Source organism: Oncorhynchus mykiss, chromosome 21 (genome assembly GCF_057628025.1).
Source record: "Oncorhynchus mykiss isolate SJ-2025 chromosome 21, ASM5762802v1, whole genome shotgun sequence".
NCBI lineage: Eukaryota > Metazoa > Chordata > Actinopteri > Salmoniformes > Salmonidae > Oncorhynchus > Oncorhynchus mykiss.
In genome coordinates, this window is record NC_143042.1 from 18,521,236 (window position 1) to 18,546,204 (window position 24,969).

The window sequence follows — 24,969 nt, forward strand, 5'->3', positions numbered from 1 at the left end:
GCCCTCTCAGACACACTCAAAAAAAGAAATGAATAAAATCCCAAACACAGTTGAGCAGGTCTACATTAAAACTCCCCTCACTCGTTCCACTTTCTCCTCCTTCTCCATCGTTCCGCTGTGTTTCTGTGCTTGTGTTGTGTGTAGCGGCTCTGCCTCGTTTGGGCTTTGAAAAGACGACCACTGTGGCTAATTCCCACGCCTCCCACACTACTGTTAGACTATGGTTCGGGGCTCTTCTGTTCTACCTCTATCATAGACACACACACACACACACGCACCTTCCATTCTGCCTCCATGTCCCTTTAGCTCCGAGACGTGGGGTGGCTTTGCGATACGCCCATGACAAATGACTTATAAACTTGCATTACCGTCAGAACAGGAACAGAGGCACACACACACACACACACACACACACACACACACATACACACACACAACTGCTCCCCCATGCTGTCCTTTTGATTCCACATTTCAGAGAATGACAAATTGTTAGGATTTGGGTAGGATGCAGCATGCTATGTTCGGATCTAATTTTGGCTGGAGACTGGGGGGTAGGGATAGGGATTGTGGAGCTGTGTGTGTGTGTGTGTGTGTCTGTGACAGAGACATGGGACGGACAAGAAAGCACCATGCTGCGAGCCACATGCAATCAGACCCCCATGAGGAGAGAGGGATGGATGGAGCGATAGAAGAAAGAACGAGTGATTGAAGGATGACAGAACAGAAGTAAAGATGGATGGAGGGATGGGAAGAAGGAGAGATATGGGCTTGGAGCAGGGCTTTGTGGAATAGTGATTGCTGAGGGGATTGAGGGAGAAGAATGGAGGAAATGAGACAGGGAAAGATAAGGGGAAGAAGGGAGATGGAGGGAGGGTGAAGGGAGCAGAGGGGAGAATGACTGGAGCAGAGGGGAGAATGACTGGATCAGAGGGGAGAACGACTGGAACAGAGAGGAGAACGACAGGAGCAGAGGGGAGAACGACAGGAGCAGAGAACGACAGGAGCAGAGGGGAGAACGACTGGAGCAGAGGGGAGAACGACAGGAGCAGAGAACGACAGGAGCAGAGGGGAGAACGACAGGAGCAGAGGGGAAAACGACAGGAGCAGAGAGGAGAACGACAGGAGCAGAGGGGAGAACGACAGGAGCAGAGAACGACAGGAGCAGAGGGGAGAACGACTGGAGCAGAGGGGAGAACGACTGGAGCAGAGGGGAGAACAACTGGAACAGAGAGGAGAACGACAGGAGCAGAGGGGAGAACGACAGGAGCAGAGAACAACAGGAGCAGAGGGGAGAACGACTGGAGCAGAGGGGAAAACGACTGGAGCAGAGGGGAGAACGACTGGAGCAGAGGGGAGAACGACTGGAGCAGAGGGTAGAACGACTGGAGCAGAGGGGAGAACGACTGTGCGGTTACAGTTCATTCAGGGCAGATGACTCATCAGGGCAGGAGACACAGACAGACAGGCAGAGAGGCTTCTTTCCTCCCACCACCCCGAGGCTACAGTACAGGCCGATCACGGGCCATAAAGCAGTCCCAGTCTGGCATCGCCATGGAGACGGGACTGGAGCGGGTAAAGCAGGCGCTGTCCCACTGCTTCTGACAGAGATTAGAGAGAGACAGAGACATCCTCATTCCCCCGTGTTCCCCCGTGCTCCCACTGCCGAGCCAGCGACATGTGGAGCGCACAGACAGACAGGTGGATTGAGGGAGAGAGAGAGAGGGATGAGGAGAGGTAGAGAGATAGCGGGAGCAGACAGTGTGGAGAGGGGAACACACGGCGCCTCCAGCTGGAGTCCCTCTGTGCTGGAGGAACAGAGCCTCGGGCTGCTGCAACACACACACACACACACACACACACACACTCACACACACATTATTTAATCTGCCTTCTGTAGCAAGCCTACTGCACCAGCCAAGCCCGGCCGGTGTTACTGAATTGAAGCTGTGTGCACCATTCTTCCTCTCACCCCCTCTGTCTTCAGTTCTCTCCCTCTCTCCCCCCATCCCTCCTTCCTCTCTCTCCGCCTTCTCAACACACTTGAGGCATCTCTCGATAGCGGCTATTCCTCTAACTCAAGGGACCCCACTATCTCAGCAAACCAATTACCTAGCACAGGGGTCCCCACACCCATCCCAGTGCCTGCACACTGCCTCTGGTGCCCCTCACCAAAAACACATACTGCATTATGGGGCATTGGTAAACCAGCACCACACACACACAGGAGCTGACCAGGGAGAGAGAGAACAGGAGAGGAGAGAGGGAGGGAGGCAGTGAGAAAGAGAAGAAGGAACCATAGCTAGAGGTAGCCAATGAAAAAAAGAGCATGGGAGGAAGTGTGTGGAGGGGAGGGTGAGTGAATGACTGACAGGAAAGTAAGTGGAGAAGAAGGACAAAATGGTTGTGAGAGAAGATTGATAAGATAGAAATAGATCAAGTAGTAGGAGTGTTGTCAACTATCAGGTATACTGCAGTTACAGAGTCACCCACCAGGGGGAGCCGTAGATACGGAAGCCTCGTACAGTGACCTCTGAGTCCTGCAGGTAGATACAGTTGGTGAGCAGGGACTGGACGTTCTCGTAGTTCTCTGGTTTCAGCTTGGAGGCCGACGGGAAGTAGTAGAAGTCCTGCTTGATCAGGTCAGCCATGAACTCCTGGTCAAAGGTCAACTCATGGTTCCCCGCAATCACTATTTTTATGTCGTAGGGCAAGGTGCCTGGGAGGGAGAGGAGAGAAAGGAGGAAATGGACCATCAGTTCAAAAGTAGTCCACACCCATTCAACAAACTTCTACAGGTGCAACAGAGTACCAAACTCCAATGGAAAAAGAGAATTTAATTGAAACGGAATTTCTTTCTTTATGTCTCATCTGTCATAGGTCATAGGTCTTACTAGCTCCGATCCATCTAAGTTGCAATAGTGTCAACAATCAAATTTGCTTTGTTCGTTCTCACAAAGACATCTCTTATCTGACAGTCACAGTTCCATTAATCACAGGTAACAAAGGAATAGGAAAGGAAATATTTCACGGAACTTTCAATACAGTTATTTCATTATTTAGCATTTTAGGAATATAGTCATTGTTTTGATTTTAGGAATATTATAAATAAAATGATTTTAGGTCTATAGTAAATAACAAACATATTCTATCTGAATAACTATTTTCTACATGAGCCATTGCTTGAGCATCTTTGTCATAGAATGGACCCTTCATCCAAACTCAGTCAATAATCGTGTACTGTAACTCCTCCTCTTTAATTGGCTATTCGATCCGTGCTGCCTGTCAAACACTGGCAGGCCAACACACACATCTACATATCCCCTAATGTTTTCAAAGGTTTGATGAAAAAAAACTTGTGAAAAACCATGACAAATCTGGGGGTCTTCTTTGTCTACGAGACGTGAGATGCTTCGCCGTTTGTCAGGTAGCACGGTTGATGGAGACTTCAATCACTGTGCATTTTTTGACAATTACTGCGAGAACGATGTGGCATGCTGTGTGTGTGTGTGTGTGTGTGTGTGTCGTGCAGCTGAAAAGGAGTAATTAAACTCAGCTTTAGCAGAGGCTGCCAAATCAAGAGACGGCTCTGTCACAACAGCCAGTCAGAGAACAGTGACAGCATCCAGAGAGACAGAAGGGGGGGGGGGGGGGGTAGGAGAAATGGAGGAACCCGAAAATCCTTGAGTGGAAAAGAGGAAGAACTAGCTAGGCTGAATGTAACACTTTTTTATAGGGTTATTGTACAGATAGACACAATAGAAATAAACTTTATGGACCTTGATTTGAGTTTTTCTTACTTATGGAAACAACAAAATAACCTAAACCATAAGAATGATCTTACAACGATTTTTGCACCACAAAGGCAAGTTTACATACTGGCATGATATAACAGCAAAAAATGTGTGGCCTAATGTACACCTAACAAAGAAGGGTCATAACCCATTTTTAACAATCATATAATTACAATTCTAATTTTTCTATGGTTACAATAAATGTTCACAATGTGTAGCCATAGAAATAGTGGAACGTGTTCAGGAACAGATAAATAGAGCAATGCCTTTAGTACAGTGCCTGCAAAGGTGTTCATGCCCCTTGACGTTTTTCCTATTTTGTTGCATTACAACCTGTCATTTAAATTGATTTTTATTTGGATTTCATGGAATGGACATAAACAAAACAGACCAAATTGGTAAAGTGAGGTGAAATGAAACAAACAAACAACGGAATAGTGGTGTGTGCATATGTTTTCACCCCCTTTGCTATTAAGCCCCTAAATAAGATCTGGTGCAACCAATTACCTTCAGAAGTCACATAATGAGTTAAATAAAGTCCATCTGTGTGCAATCCAAGTGTCACAAGATCTGTCACATGATCTCAGTATATATACACCTGTTCTGAATGGCCCCAGAGTCTGCAACACCACCAAGCAAGGGGCACCATGAAGACCAAGGAGCTCTCCAAACAGGTCAGGGACAAAGTTGTGGAGAAGTACAGATCAGGGTTGGGTTATAAAAAAATATCTGAAACTTTGAACATCCCACGAAGCACCATTAAATAAATTATTAAAAAATGTAAAGAATATGGCACCACAAGAAACCTGCCAAGAGAGGGCCGCCCACCAAAACTAATCAGAAAGGCAACAAAGAGACCAAAGATACCCATTAAGGAGCTGCAAAGCTCCACAGCAAAGATGGGAGTATCTGTCCATAGGACCACTTTAAGCCATACACTCCACAGAGCGTGGCCAGAAAAAAAGCCATTGTTCAAGAATTGTTTTTGGTGTTTGCCAAAAGGCATGTGGGAGACTCCCGAAACATATGGAAGAAAATACTCTGGTCAGATAAGACTAATATTTAGCTTTTTGACCGTCAAGGAAAACGCTATGTCTGGCGCAAACCCAACACCTCTCATCACCCCGAGAACACCATGTTTTTCATCGGCAGGGACTGGGAAACTGGTCAGAATTGAGGGAATGATAGATGGCGTTAAATACAGGGAAATTCTTGAGGGAAACCTGTTTCAGTCTTCCAGAGATTTGAGACTGGGACAGAGGTTCACCTTCCAGCAGGACAATGACCCTAAGCATACTGCTAAAGCAACACTCGAGTGGTTTAAGAGGAAACATTTAAATGTCTTGGAATGGCCTAGTCAAAGCCCAGACCTCAATCCAATTGAGAACCTGTGGTATGACTTAAATATTGCTGTACACCAGCAGAACCCATCCAACTTGAAGGAGCTGGAGCAATTTTGTTTTGAAGAATGGGCACAAATCCCAGTGGCTAGATGTTCCAAGCTTATAGAGACATACCCCAAAAGACTTGCAGCTGTAATTGCCGCAAAAGGTGCCTTTACAAAGTATTGACTTTGGGTGGGTGAATAGCTATGCACGCTCAAGTTTTCAGTTTTTTTTGGTCTTATTTCTTGTTTGTTTCACAAGACAAAATATTTAGCATCTTCAAAGTGGTAGGCATGTTGTGTAAATGAAATGATACAAACCCCCCCCAAAAAAACAATTTTAATTCCAGGTTGTAAGGCAACAAAATAGAAAAATGCCAAGGGGGTGAATACTTTTGCAAGCCACTGTATCTATCTTCATCCTTTACTGACAGACAACCCAAGTGCTATTTCTAGCCAATAAAAACAAAATCCTGAACTCTTCATAACAGAGCCAATTTCAGAAGCCAACCAAGGCCCCAGAGTTCCCAAACACCAACATGGGGTTCCCAAACACCAACATGGATTGGCCGGTATTCACAGTTCCACTCAAGAGAGAAGTGACATCCTTCAAAAAGATTGAAGTCCAGCCTGAGAAATCATCATCAGCCTGCATCATCCAGCTGACCCTGAAAAAGGTGTTCAGGGACATGTGGCATTTTGCAGCGGGGATGAACCATCTCACAGATCTACACGACGGCATGGCTGGCTCCATCTCACAGATATAGATAAATCGTCAGCTCCATTAAGGAATGATGTAGATGCCTATCAGAGGAGCAGGGTCTTCTTGTTCAGATTCCAACATGGAAGTTTGGCACGGAACGCTGGCTCAGTTTTGTAAAAGTAGTGAGGGAAGAGATCAGAAGGAAGTGTACTCAATGACTTTCCTTTAAAGAAGAACTTCTGGTTGCTTTGAGACGCCAAGACCTGCAGCCAGAGGACAATGTTAGGAGCTTCAGTTCATCTGATGACTTAAAGGGACATTTAATTTTCATCATCACCAGCACCACCCCAACATCAACATATGTGAAAATGGCACGTTTCTATGTTTTGTGGAAAAAAAGATAAGAGGAAGATTTCCAATTACCTCTTCGGTCTGCATCGTGTGATTTTAACCAATTATGAGTAGGCATTGCCATTGGAAACACTTATCTTCCCCTTTTACCAGAAAACGTGCAATTTTCACATCTGTTGATGTTGGGGTGGTGCTGGAGATAATGAATATGAAGATGAACAATTTTGAAATGTCCTTTTAAAGACGATAAGCCTGCAGATACCCCTGGAGAAAGGACAACAGCAGAAGTTGGAACTCACAGAACACTGCAAGCCTGATGTCCCATTTGCAGATGATCAGATAGAGGCTGTCAAAAAGCCTAAGTTAAAGACGTTGGCGATTTGGAGCTTCTTCACTGCAGTGGCCAAAGCATTTAATTGCACCCCTGTTACCCTAGATAGGATGTGACCGGATAAAATCCATCAAATACGTTCACTGGCCCTCAGTTAGGAGTGGAGTTAGGTTGACTGGAGTGAAACATACCTCGTTCAATAAACACGCTTCCGCATCCACCTCCATTAATTCAAGTTTTATGGGTGACATTTTAAATCATGTTCTGTGAAAGACTGAATCTGCATATTGTATGACTAGGATTATGGCCACGTTTCCTGACTACATGACCTTACCAGGAAAAGCTCCTGGTCCCATGTACTTTATGAACACCACCAGTGATCAAAACATTGTGTTCTTCCAATGAGTCAAAGCAGGCCGTGCGTGTCTCTTTATCAAACATAATCTACATAAAGGCACAGTGGATCAACGTAGCAACGCTCAAATCACCATTCCACAATACAGTCTTTCTCCCACATACCCAAAGCACACACGTTGGACACAATAATTCACTCAAACACAAAAGTAGATGGAGAAAGACGAACGCGATGCTTTTGGAAAAGAGAAAGGAAGGTGCGAGAGAGAGTGAGAGAGAGAAAGAAAGAGGCAGAGAGACTAATCCAAATATGCAGGCAGCGGAGCACTGTCTGCTGTTGTTAGCAACCATCTCTTCCCAGCTTTTGTCTTAGATTTCAAAAGCAGCTTTCAAGCAACAAATAGTTTAAATTTCCCTGTGAATCACCCGCACAAAGCAGCAAGCCTTCTCTGTGTTTCAGTTCAAAAGAAGTAATCAAATAAAAACACATGTACACACACACACACAGTAAAACACACCCAAAATCATGCACAACACTTATAAGTCTAAAGCTTGTCTAAGCAGCCCTGCACTACATTCTCCTCCCAAAAGACACACTGCAGAGGCACTCTCTCTCTCTCCATCCCTCCCTCCCTCTCCATCTCTCTCCCTCTCTCTCCATCCCTCCCTCCCTCCCCCTCCCTCCCTCTCCATCTCTCTCTCTCTCTCTCCATCCCTCAGCCTCCCTTTATCCCTCTCATTTCCTCCCTCACTGTTCAGTGTGTGTGTGTGTGTGTGTGGTTTATTACAGACCCAGTGCTAACAGGGTTAGTTAAGGGGAGTGATCTGCTGTCTGAAGGGACTTGTGCTTGACTAGATACAGTGGAATGTGCTCTATACTGGCCTTTACAATAACCCCCAAATCCTCAATATCCTAGAAGCCGAGGAGGGCGGTTAGTCTGTGTGTCTGTGTGTGAAGCTTCCGGCGCTCCCGCCACCATTGTTTCGGTGTTCCGATGGGTGGTCCTTGCCCTTTGAAGAAGAAAATCCCTGTTTTGCCCAAATCCATGGCATGTCGAGGGGGATTACTGCCCTTTGTGTGTGTGTCTCTGTGTGTCTGTGTGTGTGTGTACATGTGTTTGTCTGCAAGCCCAACTTGTTCTAGCTGCTCATGGACATAACAGAATGTGTATCTACCAGTACTATAATGTCTCCTGTACATTCAATCAAGTCATTCTATGCCATAACAGCCTAGTAACATTGGTCTGTCTACAGAAGCAATAACTTCTGTTGATAAGAAAAATACATGTTGAGACTAAACCTGGATTAGCATTACAATGCCCATTCAGTGTGTGTGTGTGTGTGTGTGTGTGTGTGTGTCTAATCCCTCCCACCTGAACATGAAGCCATGAAGCAGACACACTCTCCTAATTTCCTGTTTAAACACCACCCACACACCCGTGTCACATACACAATCGACAAAAACACGCACACAAAAACACAAGCGACTAAGCAAGCAACGCATCCAAAACACACACTCTGCCCTCACACAGTACATTCCTGTAATCACACACACACATTTCCTTTGCACTCACAACCTAAACGCAAATCCAACAGACGGTAATACCGCACCATCTCCGGCCTAGTAGGAGGTCTCTGTCTTTCCTCTCACTCTCTCACTTTATCTATCTCTCGTTTCACTCTCTCTCTTTATCTATCTCTCGTTTCACTCTCTCTCTTTATCTATCTCTCGTTTCAGTCCCTTTCTCTCTTGCTGTTCCACTTCCATACCAAGCTTAGCACATACAGAAGACAAAGCATCAAAAGAGCAACCTGTCCTGTTCTTCGTCACAATGTCACATCAATAGTCAACCACTGAAAAGGTTGATGAGTCAGAATACGGCCAGAGACAGAGTTACAGGGCATGCATTACGATGAACCAACGTGGAATAGACGTTGTAATGACGTCTGTGACCAGTGGGACATTATGTACAGTGGGGTAAAAAAGTATTTAGTCAGCCACCAATTGTGCAAGTCCTCCCACTTAAAAAGATGAGAGAGGCCTGAAATCAACTGCGGGAGCAATTATTAGGAAATGGAAGACATACAAGACCACTGATAATCTCCCTCGAGCTGGGGCTCCATGCAAGATCTCACCCCGTGGGGTCAAAATGATCACAAGAACGGTGAGCAAAAATCTCAGAACCACACGGGGGACCTAGTGAATGACCTGCAGAGAGCTGGGACCAAAGTAACAAAGCCTACCATCAGTAACACACTACGCCGGCAGGGACTCAAATCCTGCAGTGCGAGACGTGTCCCCCTGCTTAAGCCAGTACATGTCCAGGACCGTCTGAAGTTTGCTAGAGAGCAATTGGATGATCCAGAAGAAGATTGGGAGAATGTCATATGGTCAGATGAAACCAAAATATAACTTTCTGGTAAAAACTCAACTCGTCATGTTTGGAGGACAAAGAATGCTGAGTTGCATCCAAAGAACATGTATCGTGAGCTTTTGAGTGAAAACCTCCTTCCATCAGCAAGTGCATTGAAGATGAAACGTGGCTGGGTCTTTCAGCATGACAATGATCCCAAACACACTGCCCGAGCAACGAAGGACTGGCTTCGTAAGAAGCATTTCAAGGTCCTGGAGTGGCCTAGCCAGTCTCCAGATCTCAACCCCATAGAAAATCTTTGGAGGGAGTTGAAAGTCCGTGTAGCCCAGCAACAGCCCCAAAACATCACTGCTCTAGAGGAGATCTGCATGGAGGAATGGGTCAAAATACCAGCAAGTGTGTGAAAACCTTGTGAAGACTTACAGAAAACTTTTGACCTCTATCATTGCCAACAAAGGGTATATAACAGAGTATTGAGATAAACTTTTGTTATTGACCAAATACTTATTTTCCACCATAATTTGCAAATAAATTCATTAAAAATCCTACAATGTGATTTTCTGGATTTTTTTTCTAATTTTGTCTGTCATAGTGGAAGTGTACCTCTGATGAAAATTACAGAACTCTCTCATCTTTTTAAGTGGGAGAACTTGCACAATTGGTGGCTGACTAAATACTTTTTTGCCCCACTGTATATGTGTAGTGCGAACAGCTGGTTCTGAGCTTGACTTTGAAAGAGAAGAGAAAAAATATTTTTAAAAATACTTTAGTGAACTAACACTCCAACTTTTTTTCATACTAGCTCTGACCTTGCTGATAGCTACTTCATTGAAGAAAAATATACTTACTATGACTTTGGTATGTGGTTACCCCACCTAGCTACACTACATCACTAAAAGTATGTGGACACCTGCTCATTGAACATCTCATTCCAAAATCATGGGCACTAATATGGAGTTGGTCACCCTTTGCACTCGATGTTGGAACATTGCTGCGGGGACTTGCCTCCGTTCAGCCACAAGAACATTAATGAGGTCGGGCACTGATGTTGGGCGATTAGGCCTGGCTCGCAGTCGGCGTTCCAATTAATCCCAAATGTGCTCGATGTGGTTGAGGTCAGGGCTCTGTGCAGGTCAGTCAAGTTCTTACACACCGCTCTCGACAAACAATTTCTGTATGGACCTGGCTTTGTGCACGAGGGCATTGTCATGCTGAAACAGGAAAGGGCCTTCCCCAAACTGTTGCCAAAGTTGGAAGCAAAGAATTGTCTAGAATGTCATTGTATGCTGTAGCATTAAGATTTCCCTTCACTGGAACTAAGGGGCCTAGGATGAACCATGTAAAACAGCCCCAGACCATTATCCCTCCCCCACCAAACTCTACAGTTAGCACCAGTGATGCACCGATATGACGGTAATAACACACAAATTATTGTATTTTTCTTGTCTATTTCTTGTCACTCACAAAATTAGAGTTTGCTATTCACAATAAGCATTACCAGATGTGAACCATGCCTCGAACAAAATAGATCTCAGAAGACTAAGCTGGAAATCGTTACAAAAGTATCTCTAAAAGCCTTGATGTTCATCAGTCCATGGTAAGACAAATAGTCTATCAATGGAGAAAGTTCAGCACTGTTGATACTCTCCCTAGAAGTGGCTGTCCTGCAAAGATGACTGCAAGAGCACAGCACTGAATGCTCAATGAGTTTAAGAAGAATCCTAGAGTGTTAGCTAAAGACTTACAGGAATCTCTGGAACATGCTATCTCTATGGTGTTCATTGGAGGACACCACGGAAGAAGCCACTGCTGTCTAAAAAAAATTGCTGCACATCTGAAGTTCGCAAAAGAGCACCTGGAAGTTCCACAGCGCTACTGGCAAAATATTCTGTGGACAGATGAAACTACAGTTGAGTTGTTTGGAAGGAACACACAAGACTATGTGTGTTTGGAGAAAAAAAGGTTCAGCACACCAACATCAAAACCTCATCACAACTGTAAAGTATGGTGGAGGAAGCATCATGCTTTGCTTTGCTGCCTCAGGGCCTGGACAGCTTGCTATCATCGCCGGAAGAATTAATACCCAAGTTTATCAAAACATTTTGCAGGAGAAGGCTATCTGTCCACCAGTTGAAGCTCAACAAACGTTGGTTGATGCAACATGACAACGACCCAAAACACAGAAGTAAATCAACAACAGAATGGCTTCAACAGAAAAAAATATGCCTTCTGGAGTGGCCCAGTCAAGGTCCTGACCTCAACCCGATTAAGATGCTGTGGCATGACCTCAAGATAACTCTTCACACCAGACATCCCAAGAATATTGTTGAACTGAAACAGTTTTGTAAAGAGGAATGGTCCAAAATTCCTCCTGACCGTTGTGCAGGTCTGATCCGCAACTACAAAAATATTTGACTGAGGTTATTGCTGCCAATGTAGGGTCAACCAGTTATTAAATCCAAGGGTTCACATACTTTTCCCACGCCACACTGTGAATATTTACACGGTGTGTTCAATAAAGACATGAAAACATATAATTGTTTGTGTGTTATTAGTTTAAGCAGACTGTGTTTGTCTATTGTTGTGACCTAGATGAAGATCAGATCAAATTTTATGACCAATTTATGCAGAAGTCCAGGTATTTCCAAAGGGTTCACATACTTTTTCTTGCCACTGTAAAAAGTTAGAACCAAGCCCCCATCCTCATCCACACCTCTGCAACTCCCCCATGTGGTTCACCAATTTACCGTAGGCATGCACCAGTGTCAGCACCAGCAACATAGCTCTGGGCTCCGTACACCCCCCCCCCCCTGCACCTGTTGCTTCCTGGACTGGACCACACTGCCATTTTCACCTGCCCCAACAAGTAATTACCTAGACAGTCCCTCTACCTGTTGACTACACTAAACCTAGGGCTCTCCAATGTATTGTATAGGTAGTGTGTGCCCCAACACTAGCTCTGTACACCACCCCCCTGGACATAGAAAGAACAAGAGCTGCACTGTCTCCTCCTCCCCACTGATGGATCAAGGTGCGACGAGCGAGAGACAGGTTAACATGCTGAACCAAACCAACCATTGGATCATGTAGAGAGAGCAGCATGTGGAGAGAAAGACAGCACTCATAAAATGTTTATGATTGTCTTTTCTATTAGTGAGCTAAGGAGACGGTTGGGTTGAGGGGGGGGGGGGGGGGGTCATGGAGTGGACATTGTACACCAACACACACCGTGTTCCCAAGGTGCCTACACGGCAATAGCATCATAGGAGTCAACCATCTATTATTCAGGAGAAAAGGGGAGCAGAGAGGAACAGGCGCTAAATAAAGAGTAGTACCCTAGACACAGGTGTCTCTGAACTCTACAAACCTGAGAGAGAGACTGACAGGGAGAAAGACAGACAGGGAGAGAGACAGACAGAGAGACAGACAGGGAGAGAGACAGGGAAAGAGATGGGAAGAGAGACAGGGATATGCAAATACAGAGAGTAAAAGACCAAGGGAGAGATAGAGACAAGGGAAATGAAATAAGAGTGAAAGAGCAAAAGAGAGGGAAAGAAAGGACTGGACAGGGGAATAAAGAGAAGTGAGAGAGAAAAGAGGAGTATATAGAGCAGCAAGTTAAGAATGAAAGCAGCTCCACTCTTGACCCCTGTTGGACCCAGAAGCACAATGAGATCCATATTTAACCAGCGATAGAGAGCAGGCAGCAGCACAGAGCACATCTACTACTGGATACAGGCCCCGCTCCGCGACCCTCCACCATCACGTGATGAATGAAGACGCCACTGAAATCTAAAGCAGCTCCTTCTCTTTCTCATATAGACACACAGGGACAATGTGCACACACGCACTGCAACGCCTCCCCTGACTTAATGCATAGTACAGGTTCATCATACGGTTGGCGTCTTCTGTGTAATTGTTCTAACCTGCATTGATTCCCAATGGGCTGTGAAGTGTTAGCAGCAGTAGTGTGTGTGTGAGAGGACACTGTATGAGAGGCACTGGAAGCTGATCAAAGAGAGCGTTATTGGATAGAATTGTACTGAAGTGATGCTGTGTACCCACTCTGTCTACCTACTCTCTCCCTTTTCTCTCCTCTCGCCATCTCTTCCTCCTATCTCCTTCTCCAGTCAATCTGACACCATGCCTAAAATATCGTGATTATATGCCCTAACACAAAACCAGGTCTTTCTTAGAATCCACAGAATTCATTTTCACTAAAACAACCAGATCTGTCTTCTGGTTCTCAAGGGACCAAAGCTGAGGATAACCAGCTACAGATAGGCCTTCAATGGGATGAAGTTCAACTCTATCTCCCCATCTTCCTCTTTCTCTTCCACAGTCCTCCCCCCTCCCCTCCTCTCTCTCTCGCTCTCTCTCCCCTCTTCTCCTCATCTCCTGCAGTGTGCACCAGCTCTGACAAAGCCTTGAGCCCCTGCCAGAAGAACCGGGAGGAGCCTTCCTGCTAAAAATACTGAGAGAAGAAACGGAGGGAGCTGCCACGAAGCCAAGTAGAGAGAGAAACGAGAGACCGTATCTTCATAAAGGGAGGGAGAGAGAGATAGAGGAAGGGACAGAAGAAAAAGGGAGGGAACCAGACAAAAGAAAAGACAGAAAGAAAGAAAGAAAGAAAGAAAGAAAGAGAAGACTGACTTTCAGACAAAGGAAGAGAGGAAAGAAAGGACGGTTGGAATGAGTGTGTTCACCTGGCCATATGACAGTGTTTCCCTACAGTGTGCTTTTGTACCGAGGTACATCAGATCGTAGAAAGCCTAATACTGAGGCCAATGCTGAGCTCTCACTGGAGCTAGGCTACAGACACAAAGCAGCATGAGCTATACATTCATCCTCTCTGAGTGAGTGAGTGAGTGAGTGAGTGAGTGAGTGAGTGAGTGAGTGAGTGAGTGAGTGAGTGAGAGAGAGAGAGAGAGGAACAGGAGAAGAATACAGATTATAAATATTTATACGAACGAGCAGGAGTGAAAGACAACTACAGGAAAAGGAGAAAAAGAGAGAATGGGGTATAGATTGAAAAAGAGAGACTTCATAAGGCACACCGGGCGTGTTTGGCGTGTTTTTATCTTCCTAGCAGTCTCTCCCGCCAGTCGAGGCACGGGCGAGCAGGTTTTCAGCTCGTGCTCCCCGTCGACTAGCCTTGGGGGGGGCTGAGCTGCCATCCCGTCTCCCCCTCCTCGAGCTTCATCCTTATCCCTCTTGCTCTCCACCGCCTCTCCTCCCATCGCAAAGGGACGCTGGAAATAGGAATCACTGCAGCACGCTGGCTGGATTTCAAAAGTTTTGGTTCTTACAAGATCTCTTAGAGTTAACGTTGGGTTCATGTTTTATGAAGACAGTAACAGTGACGTGTGCCAACTATAATGTTACTGTTCTAAGTACTGAACATTAACTGTGTGGGCAGTTTATTTTGCTCTTCTCTTGTTTCCTCTTTTTATTTATTTTTCATCAGGTATCCCTCCATCCATGACTTATTTTCTTTGAAGTTGAGTGAAAAACACATTTTCTAATTTAATTTGTGGGTAAAAAATAGACATATTTTCACTGGAGGCACTGGATTTTGAGTAAGCTAAAACACTTGTTGAACTCTTCTCAATGTCCATTTCTCCTTTCACTACAACAGCAAGTCTGGGCTACAGTTAAATAGAACAGCTTTAATAGTCCATTTTATATCACATTTTTATAGGGTTATTAGGAGACTTTCAGACAAAAAATGTACTTCTAAACGAGGAAGAAAACATTTTCAAATAGGATCTGTCACATTTTAAAATAAATTGTGCACCATTTCAAAAAACAAACATCTGTAGAATTGAAGAAATAAGAAATAGAGTACAAAACGTTGATTTGGTGTGATGCTTAATGTGATTGGTCAGTCTTACCTAGCCAATCATTGAACTTCTTGACCTCAGAGGGCAGGCCCAGCTCTGTGAAGTCTCCGGCATGGATGAACACGTCTCCATAGGGCATCTGAATGGCGTCCGTACGGGAGTGGGTGTCTGAGATACACACAAAACGGGTGTAACCTGGCGGCTTGGGAGTGTCGTGGGGCAGGGGGTCCACCCTAAAGTCGAGAGAGAACGAAGGAGAGAGAGAGAGAAAAGAGAGAATGGAGAAAAGCGTGAGAAAGACAGATAAACAATGGGAAGTCTCAAAGTGAAGAAGCAGAGTTGCAGTGTTAATGTAGTCTGGATCATTATCCATCACCTTCCCTTATAGAAAGTCAAAAAGAGAGAAAAAAAAGAGAGAAATGAAAAGAGGGAAAAAACGGAGAGGTCGGCCACAACAAAGCCGAAGGAAAAGAAAGAAAAGCACAGACAGAGAGAGTCCTGTGGGAGTTTCTGTGAGTGTGCAGCAGCCTCAGAGAGTCTCCAGAGGGAGAAGGGAGCTGGTGAATAACAGTGGCCCACTTTAGTGAGCTCTCCTCCAGGTATACAGCAAGCCCTCAACACTCCACCATCACACAGAGACCAAAAGAAGGACAGAGAGACAGAGAGAAATGGAATGAGAGAGCAAATAACAGCATGCAGAGAGGATGGGTCTCAAAGAAAAAGAAAGAGGGAGAAAGGGGAGAGACAGGAATAGAGGAGGGCTTGAGAACGGAGATAGAGACATAAAGACCAGGTGTCTGAACATATGTAGTGTGTATCTGTATGCCAGCTTATGTGTATGTACATGTATATCCGCAGGGGTGTGCTTCTGCCTGCCTGCCTGCCTGCATGCATGTGTTCTATTTACATGTGAACGTGCGGGGGCTGGAAGCGTCCCTGGTTGATGTTGTAGAAGGTGAAGGCCTGGGTGGGGTTGGTGCTGTATTCATCCACCTCCACGGCCACCCTGCCTGCTGCCCGCTGGGCCTGGGACTGCTGCTGCCGCCGTGCAGCCATGATCTCTGACAGGGTGAAGGCCATGCTTCTGGAGCCTGGGCCTGGGCCGCTACTGGGCTGGGGAAGTGGTGGGTTGGGCTGGGGCTGACCCACTCTGGGCTGGCCTGGGGTAGACGTGGTCTGGCCTGGGCTGGAGGTGGCCTGGTCCTGGCACACACAGTAGTTAGGACTGGGAGTGAGGCCTGCTGGAGCGGTCAGGGTTGCGGATTGGCTCACCAGAGAGAGGCCCTCTGTCACAGCTTGGCCCACCTTGGAGAAACTATGCTGGGTTGCTGAGCGAGCATGTCCCCCCTCCAACTCCGGCTCAGTGTCCCCCTACTCCTGCACACACAGAGAACAGAATCACTGAGTGGAAATACAACGCCAATCTGGAATGCGCAGTTAAGACTGTAAATAAATCACTATCCACCAAAGCAACATAACCCAACCCCTAAGAGCATCTAAGGCTTTTACACTGTCAAGCATATATCAATTTACTACTGCCTTTAAATTACAGCTCTGCTTCTGGGATTCTAGTAGGATTTCATACGGATCCTGTAAGATGGTGAGGGAGGGATGTAAGGAAGGAGGGTGATCATTTGGGGATGAGTGGGGGAGCTGGATTTATCCTGGATTGTGCTGCTATGATGTCAGTGTGCCATGTCATTCATGTGAAAATGGCCACACACACCATTTCCTAATTATACACACTTAACACCATGACTCACACAGGCATACTCTTGTGTGTGTCCATACGTATATATATATATATATATATATATATATATATATATATATATATATATATGTATGTATGTATGTATGTATGTATGTATTTATGTATGTACAGTATGTGTGTGTGTGTGAGAGAGAGAGAGGGAGAGAGAGAGAGAGAGAGAGAGAGAGAGAGAGAGAGAGAGAGAGAGTGAGAGAGTGTGGCAGTGCCAGAAGTCCTCACACTGAGTGAATGAGAGCAGAAGGGTGCATTGGCAGATGCTGAGAGCATGGTACACAGTGAGAATAGAAGAGGATTACACTGGGACTAGGAACAAAGGGACAGGGCCGTATTAACATGAACAGGACCTTGTCTACAGGAAGAATGATGAAGAAAGATGTAGCAGAGAACATGGTGAAGAGGGACGGTTTGATAAATGAATAGGCGTGAGGCGGAATTGATTGATGCACACTCTTCTTCGGCACAGACGACACACTCAGATTTAACGACTGTGAGAAGCAGTCCCATAAAATTGTGTGACAATGTTCCTTCGTTTCACTGGTAGGCTATTCCACGCCCTGGTACGGACACACACCATTAGTCATGTATGTTGGTTAGATTCTTTATGCTGTGTAAAAATGGACTGTGTATGTGCGTGTGTGTGTGTGTGTGTGTGTGTGTCTAGGCTACAAGTCCTGTTGACAGGCTATGACTGATTCCTACAAGGCTATAGCATACAGCACTGAGTGTGCACGTCTGGCTCACTTTGAACTTGACAAGGCATTGGCAGAATTCACCCGTGTCCCATGTTAACAAAGTGAGTGAGGGGCACATGCATTAAAGGAGAACCACTCTGTCAAATGAAGAGAACAAACATTACAAAATCTACATTTGGCAAAGTAATTCACATCTGATTAATAAGACAATTAAGTCATTCCAAGTAATCTCGCATAAACAAGTTGATTTGAGGCATTTATATGAAGGTTTAGTTTCTTGTTTTCACAACAATCGTCATTAATTTTAATTATGTCCAGTTATCTCACTAAATCTTACTAAACTAAATTACAAACAAATCAATGAAATCAGATATATTGTCAAGCCTTTATTCTTGGGTGTTAGCCTACTCCAGAAGGCTATTTTGTGTAGTTTAGAAGAGCATAGTCACCAAAACACAAAGGCATGGAGATTAAATAGTTGTCTTTGTCTTTCTAAATGTGAATAATATAAACTTAAAAATGTATATTCGTAAGACATTGCTTTTTTGGGTGTTAGAATTCAATTTAGTTGTAGTTAGGACCCCAAGTAAACTCTCATCAACCGCTTGAGGGGTTGTTGGCAGAGCTGTTCTGAAACTTGATTATGGCATTGACCAGATAAATATAGGCTATGTAGCATACTGTGGTTCTGCTATTTGAGACAGAGAGAAACAGAGAGAAATGTGATACATTGCATTTACAAATGATTCATACCCTTTGACTTATTCCACATTTTGTTGTGTTACAGCCTGAATTCAAATACCCCATAATCACAAAGTGAAAATATGTTTTTAGAAATGTTTCCACATTTATTGAAAATGAAATACAGAACTATCAGAAATATTTACATAAGTATTCACACCCCTGAGTCAATACTTTGTTGAAGCCACTTTGGCAGTGATTACAGCTGTGAGTCTTTCTGAGTAAGTCTCGAAGAGTTTTCCACACCTGGATTGTGCAACATTTGCCCATTATTATTTTCAAAATTCTTCAAGCTCTGTCAAATAGGTTGTTGATCATTGCTAGACAACCATTTTCAGGACTTGCCAAAGATTTTCATGTAGATTTAAGTCAAAACTGTAACTCGGCAACTCAGGAACATTCACTGTGTTCTTGATCAGCTCCATTACGTTTATTTTTTATCCTGAAAAACTCCTGTCCTTAACGATTACAATCATACTCATAAGATGATGCAGCCACCACTATGCTTGAAAATATGGAGAGTGGTACTCAGTAATGTGTTGTATTTGGATTTTCTCCAAACATAACACGTTGTATTCATACAAAAAGTTAATTGCTTTGCCACATTTTTTCAGTATTACTTTATTGCCATGTTGCAAACAGGATGCATGTTTTGGAATATGTTTATTCTGTACAGGCTTCCGTCTTTTCACTCTGTCAATTAGGTCAGTATTGTTGAGTAACTACAATGTTGTTGAGCCATCCTGAGTTTTCTCCTATCACAGCCATTCAACTCTGTAACTGTTTTAATCCATTGGCCTCATAGTAGAAATCCCGGAGCAGTTTCCTTCCTCTCCGGTAACTGAGTTTGTTAGGAAGGATGCCTGTGTCTTTGTTGTGACTGGGTGTATTGATACACCATCCAAAGTGTAATTAATAACTTCACCATTCTCAAAGGTATGCAATATCTTTTTTTACCCATCTACTGATAGGTGCCCATCTTTGAGAGGCATTGGAAAACCTCCCTGGTCTTTGTGGTTGAATCTGTGTTTGAAATTCACTACTCTACTGAGGGACATTACATACACGTATGTGTGGAATACAGAGATGAGGTAGTCATTCAACAATATTATGTGACTTGTTAAGATAATTTACTCCTAAATGGATTTAGGCTTGCCATAACAAAGGAGTTGAATGCTTATTGACTTAAGAGGTTTCAGCTTTTCATTTTTTATTAATTTGTAAAAACATAATTCCACGTTGACATTATGGGGTATTGTGTGTAGGCCAGTACCAACAAAATCTATATTTAATCAATTTTAAACTCAGGCTGTAACGCAACAAAATGTGGAAAAAGTCAAGGGGTGTGAATACTTCCTGAAGGCACTGTAAATCATGAAAACATTCCGGTGGTCAAGCTAACAGAGAGGAGAGTGGTATTGTCCAAAATCACCATCTTGGACTAGATTTACTAGACTTTAGGCTACGTGAAGTAAAAAATAAAAAAAACATTTCCGATATAAAAAAATACACATTAGAATAGAATCGAAATCAAGAATCTCTATTTCGGATTGTCATCATACTAATCCTGTAGCCTGCTATGCAAAACATAGGCAACACCAATTTGCATGCAAGCAGCCACCGCGGCATATAACCTACCTGCGTTCGCCCGGTCTCCCGGTCCGATGAGCTGAGCCTGTCAGGTTAGGGATGAACCAGTGAAGTCCCGTGGGTCTGATAGAGGAGCGGACAGCGGAGAGGGAGCAGCTAGCGAGTTGTGCTGGTCTGTTTGAAAGTGCAGCGCGTGGTGCACCTGGTTTGCGCTTTGGCTCTCGTGGAAACACTTCATCTCCCGCCTCTTGTGCTGAATGTGCTCGAGCTCTGTGTCTTCCCGCCTCTCCCTGATATGTTCTGGAGCCTTCTGTTGGATGAACAGCTCAATGAAAATGTGCAAAGGGGAGGTCTGAGCACGAATCAATTCATGTCTGACAGACAGTTTGAGCTGTACAATATCAGAGATTCGTCTCTGTTTTTCTATCATGTCCATCTATCACAGATGCAGAATTAAACTGCATTTCATTAAGATCAATGTAGAACCAACGATTACATACATTTTACTTTATATTCTCACATTTGGCCTAGTTTCATCGTTACCATAGCCCTGTGTTTCTCTAACCTCTTCTGGATTAGTTTACCCCAAACCAGTCCCACTAATTTGTATGTATTGTAGTACAAGCACACCCGGTCAACTAATCATTAGGCTATTTGAATCGGTTGTACTAGTTCTGGAATACATCAAATACATTGACTGAAAATAATGCAAGATGTCATGATGGATGTCTGCAACCCAACCGACCTTGGCTTCAGGGGAACTTTTAATTATTTTCAACAGATTACAGTTGCAAAACAATGATATGTATTCTCCTTAACCTACATTGACCGTTTTACAAATAGGAATGGCTCCAAAAGTACACCTACAATTTATAAGAATTATCATGTTGCAAATGTGGACATAGAATAGTTATTGAGTAGGCATAGCTGATGTCTTTATAATTTGTGTAAATGCGACACCGTCTGGTTAAACATATGTTGCCTTTGGAGACTAGGGCCTATTACTAAACTCAACTACTCTTGAAAACATTATTTAAAATAAGAAGCTGAAGTCAATGAACAACAAACTAGATGTCCTCAATCTAAACTCTGACTTTAATTATTTCATACACAATGAACATAAAAAAGGGATGCCGGTGCTGAAAAATAAATATTGTAAGAAAAGAGGAGAGGAATGAAGATAAGACCTAATCTACACATTAACCACTCTTATTTGCCTGGAGATTCTCAGCATTGATAAAGTCCTGTAAAGTTCAAAAGAAATGACCAGATTTGGCTGTCAGATTCAGTTAATGCTGCAGCTAATGTAAGAAACCAAAATGCTAACTTGGCTGTGATGTGAATTCAGCCAGACTTCTTACACAGCCTCCAATAGGTTCTTCCAATAGATGCAGATTTATAGAATAAAGGTGCAGAGTAGGATAATTGAATACTGCATTTATGTGCTCAAGACCAAAGGAAAAATAAAATAAATATCTTACAAGAAAATGAACTTTGACTCAGTGTCAATTTGCACTTTGGGTTGTGTGTTGTCTATATCCTCAGAACCGTTATCCCCATTTTGAAATAAGGGCAATATAGGCACTGTCAGCTACATATTTCAGTGTGTGTAAGGTGCACTGCAGTCACCCATGGAGACAAAAGATGCTAGATAATATAGAAAAGGGCAAAGTAAAGTGTAACAAGTAACATTTAAACAAGGGAAGATCACAGAGCATGGTGGAGTTGTTCTTCTGCTACTGTTTTATTTGAATTTGTTCTTTACTGGATTTTCATGGACCAAACAATGGCAAAACACTGTGATACAGTTTCTCTCTTTGGGTACAACCGACTAACACAAACGTAAAAATTATCCCTCTATAAAATGGACTAAAGTACCTACATACAGTATCTCTCTTTCTCCACCTCGATCTCACAAGCTACTCACACACGGACACACGCTGTCTCATTCTCTCACACACATACACAGAACATGCACTCTTTCTGTATCACACTGTCTCACACACGCACACACACACACACGCACACAATAGAATACATTCTCCGGAAAAGTCAGTCATACATGGTTTTGCATTTCATACCGTTTTTCATCATCATCAAACACACTAAACGCCCAAAACATCCCTCAACAGGAAGTGGGCGCATCGTACCAACATTAGCTACACCTCTGCAGGCGGCAACCATTTTGAGTGGACTGAGTGGACAAACACCTTGGTTGCATCTGAAAACATTATTAGCTGTCAAATCCATGCTTCCTCCACCCTTGTTAGCTCAAATCCACTCAAAGCTCATTGGAGGAGAGGTTGCAAGGTCCCTCCCCCGGACCACCTCCTCCAATGAGCTTTGATTTGAAGACCAGTAACATTTTCTGACACAACCCTACATGGGCCAAGTTATCATTCTGATTTGAGAGATTTTTGTAATGTCCTTGTGTAGAGATTCTGTCAAACAGAACACTGACACCTCATCAGAAGAAACTGCTCTACACACAACAGTGGGGGTCACAATTAGACTGGGCTGAACAGGTCCTGGATCAGTGCTAGGGCATAATGCAGAATTTATGAATGAGTGACTATATCTGTTCCCATATCAGTGGCCTTCAGTATATGGCCTCTAGGTAAGAAGATACAAGCCAGATAATTATGCTTATCATTCTTGTGCCCAGCACAAAGAATTTAAGTTGTTTATAACCGTGTAGTAGTGGAGTATTAGCAGTTTAATAGGTGTGTAATAGATGTACTGTTTATAAACTGGGTGGCTCGAGCCCTGAATGCTGATTGGCTGACAGCCGTGGTATATCAGACATTATAAACTGGGTGGTTCGAGCCCTGAATGCTGATTGGCTGACAGGTATATCAGACCGTATGCCACGGGTATGACAAAACATGTATTTATACTGCTGTAATTACATTGGTAACCAGTTTATAATGGCAATAAGGCACCTCGGGGGTTTGTGGTATATTGCCAATATACCACTGTTAAGGGCTGTGTCCAGTCACTCTGCGTTGCGTCGTGCAGAGAACAGACCTTAGCCGTGGTGTATTGGCCATATACCACACCCCCTCGGGCCTTATTGAACGATGAAAGTCATATTTTGTCAGAACGTTTTACTACTTGAGGTCAGTTGGGGCACTTTCTGGGTTATGGTTACAGTTGCAAGTGCTATGTACATACAGATACTCTCATAGACATCACAATACTTTCAAACAGACCTCTGTCTCTCTGCTACTACATTCACCTCCAAATCAACAGTCTCGTCATCATACAATACATATTTGCTCCACTTGCATTGTGCAGAAATATAAACAAACTAACAGATGTGTTATAGATATTAAATCAACAGTCTAGGTTGATGACTTACAGAAACTGGGAGAAGTCCAAATAGGACAGATTGAGAGTGGACACTCGTAAAAAGCAGGTGGTTTTGAGTGTGCACTTAGTGCCATCATTAAAGAAGCTTTACACAAAACACCCCTTTCCTCTGGCAGCTAGTCAGGAGAGTCTTTAAGGGATGAGGCAGAGTTAGTAGATGGGAGCACACACACAACTAAAATAGTAGTGGGTCGTTAAGGACATTTCCCTTTAAATGATTACTTACTGGCAATACTGCTTTTCAGGCCAAATGGGTGGATTTGACGGTGTCTGTCTAAAGATATTGAATGCTGGGTTTTTTTGTTGTGAGAACAAAAGGGGACATATTTTTGTCTCTCTCTTTTGCTACAACCAAGGTGAAACATTTCTATACAACACAAAACATAAGGAATAATGTAACTTAGATTTTTTTCTACAGTTCACAATATAAAAATTCAAGTGCAATTAAAGTTCCAAATATGAGTTACATCACATACATTTCTCTCTATAGCAACGTCTGTTACTTGCAGGTAGTTTTTTTCATCTTGTTATATATCTTTCAAAATAAAATTAAAAAGCGACTTTTTTGAAAATCAAACTTATTCGTTCACTGTACTCAGTTTGAGGTGGAATGGTCTTGGATGCTGAAATTAGAAATGTCTTTCGAAACGATTTCCCATGTGAAAATGTGGATGTAAAATATGATTTAAGTGCACCAATCGTTTTTTTTTTGGGTGCACGCCAGGGGCCTTTCAAAATAACAAAATAAAGATACATCAATGTACCTGCGTGTGACGTCACTCTCGCACACCATCTACGTGCACATACGTATGCTCACACAAACACAAATATACATACGTACATACATACACATACATTTTACTTGTAGCCAACATGTCTGTATACGTACATATATATCAAACATCCATGTTGTGGGCTTCTGCAAGTTCTAACACATATAAATATAACCAAAACCACAACAACAACACAAAAACAAACCAAACCAGAAGTACAGGGGGAAAGATGGAAATGAGGACTGCAGACAAAAAGAGGGAGACGGTTCTCTGTTCCTGTGCAGGGAATGCTGGGATAGCGAGCACGAGGAACTCCTGGTAGGGTTGGGGGTGTAAGAGAAGTATATTGGTGTAGAAGAAGTGTTTCAGAGTAGAGGGGGTGTAGAAGAGAGGGATAGATTGGCGGGTTGGGTTGTAGGAGAGATGTAGGGGTATAGACGTGGGGGAGTAGAAGACATATGAGGATGTTGACAGGGGTAAGGACGTAGGTGAAGAGGAGGGAGGAGTAGATGGTGGAAAGGGGACGTTGGATAAGCATAAGGGGTAAGCGACTGGGTAACAAACAGGGGGCGTGGCAGTTTATTTGTACGGCCGTAGGAACCGTGTGACTTTGGAGCGCAGCAGCTTGATGAACGAGCGGGGGAACATGTCTTTGGACTCCTGTGCCGTGTACCTGAAGTAGTTCTGGGGGTGAGCCAGAACATCAAACAGGGCTTTGATCAGTTTTTTATCCTGCAGGGAGGAGAGGGGGAGGGAGAGACAGAGAGACAGACGGAGGGTGTTATCAGTGAAGATTTTTCTTTTACCTTTATTTAACTAGACAAGTTAGTTAAGAACAAATTCTTATTTACAATGATGGCCTACCGGGGAAGAGTGGGTTAACTTCCTAGTTCAG

General features: G+C 43.7%; 2 protein-coding genes across 14 annotated transcripts in view; both read right to left on the reverse strand.

Moving 5' to 3' along the window:
* LOC110500178 (metallophosphoesterase domain-containing protein 1) overlaps positions 1–20,268 on the reverse strand; it is a 37,972-nt gene extending 17,704 nt beyond the window's left edge. The window contains exons 1-4 of the mRNA XM_036957530.2: positions 19,978–20,268; positions 16,040–16,509; positions 15,184–15,365; positions 2,491–2,716 (exon numbers count right to left, since the gene is read on the reverse strand). Of these exons, the coding sequence (XP_036813425.1) occupies positions 2,491–2,716; positions 15,184–15,365; positions 16,040–16,212 (581 nt within the window). The 5' untranslated portion in view covers positions 16,213–16,509; positions 19,978–20,268. The remainder of the gene's footprint in view (positions 1–2,490; positions 2,717–15,183; positions 15,366–16,039; positions 16,510–19,977) is intronic.
* A 1,381-nt stretch (positions 20,269–21,649) lies between these two features.
* LOC110500179 (signal peptide, CUB and EGF-like domain-containing protein 1) overlaps positions 21,650–24,969 on the reverse strand; it is a 133,191-nt gene continuing 129,871 nt past the window's right edge. For all 13 annotated transcript variants that reach the window (XM_090215044.1, XM_090215043.1, XM_036957537.2 and 10 more), the window contains one exon: positions 21,650–24,806. In XM_090215044.1, coding sequence (XP_090071170.1) covers positions 24,654–24,806 — 153 coding nt within the window. In that variant the 3' untranslated portion in view covers positions 21,650–24,653. The remainder of the gene's footprint in view (positions 24,807–24,969) is intronic.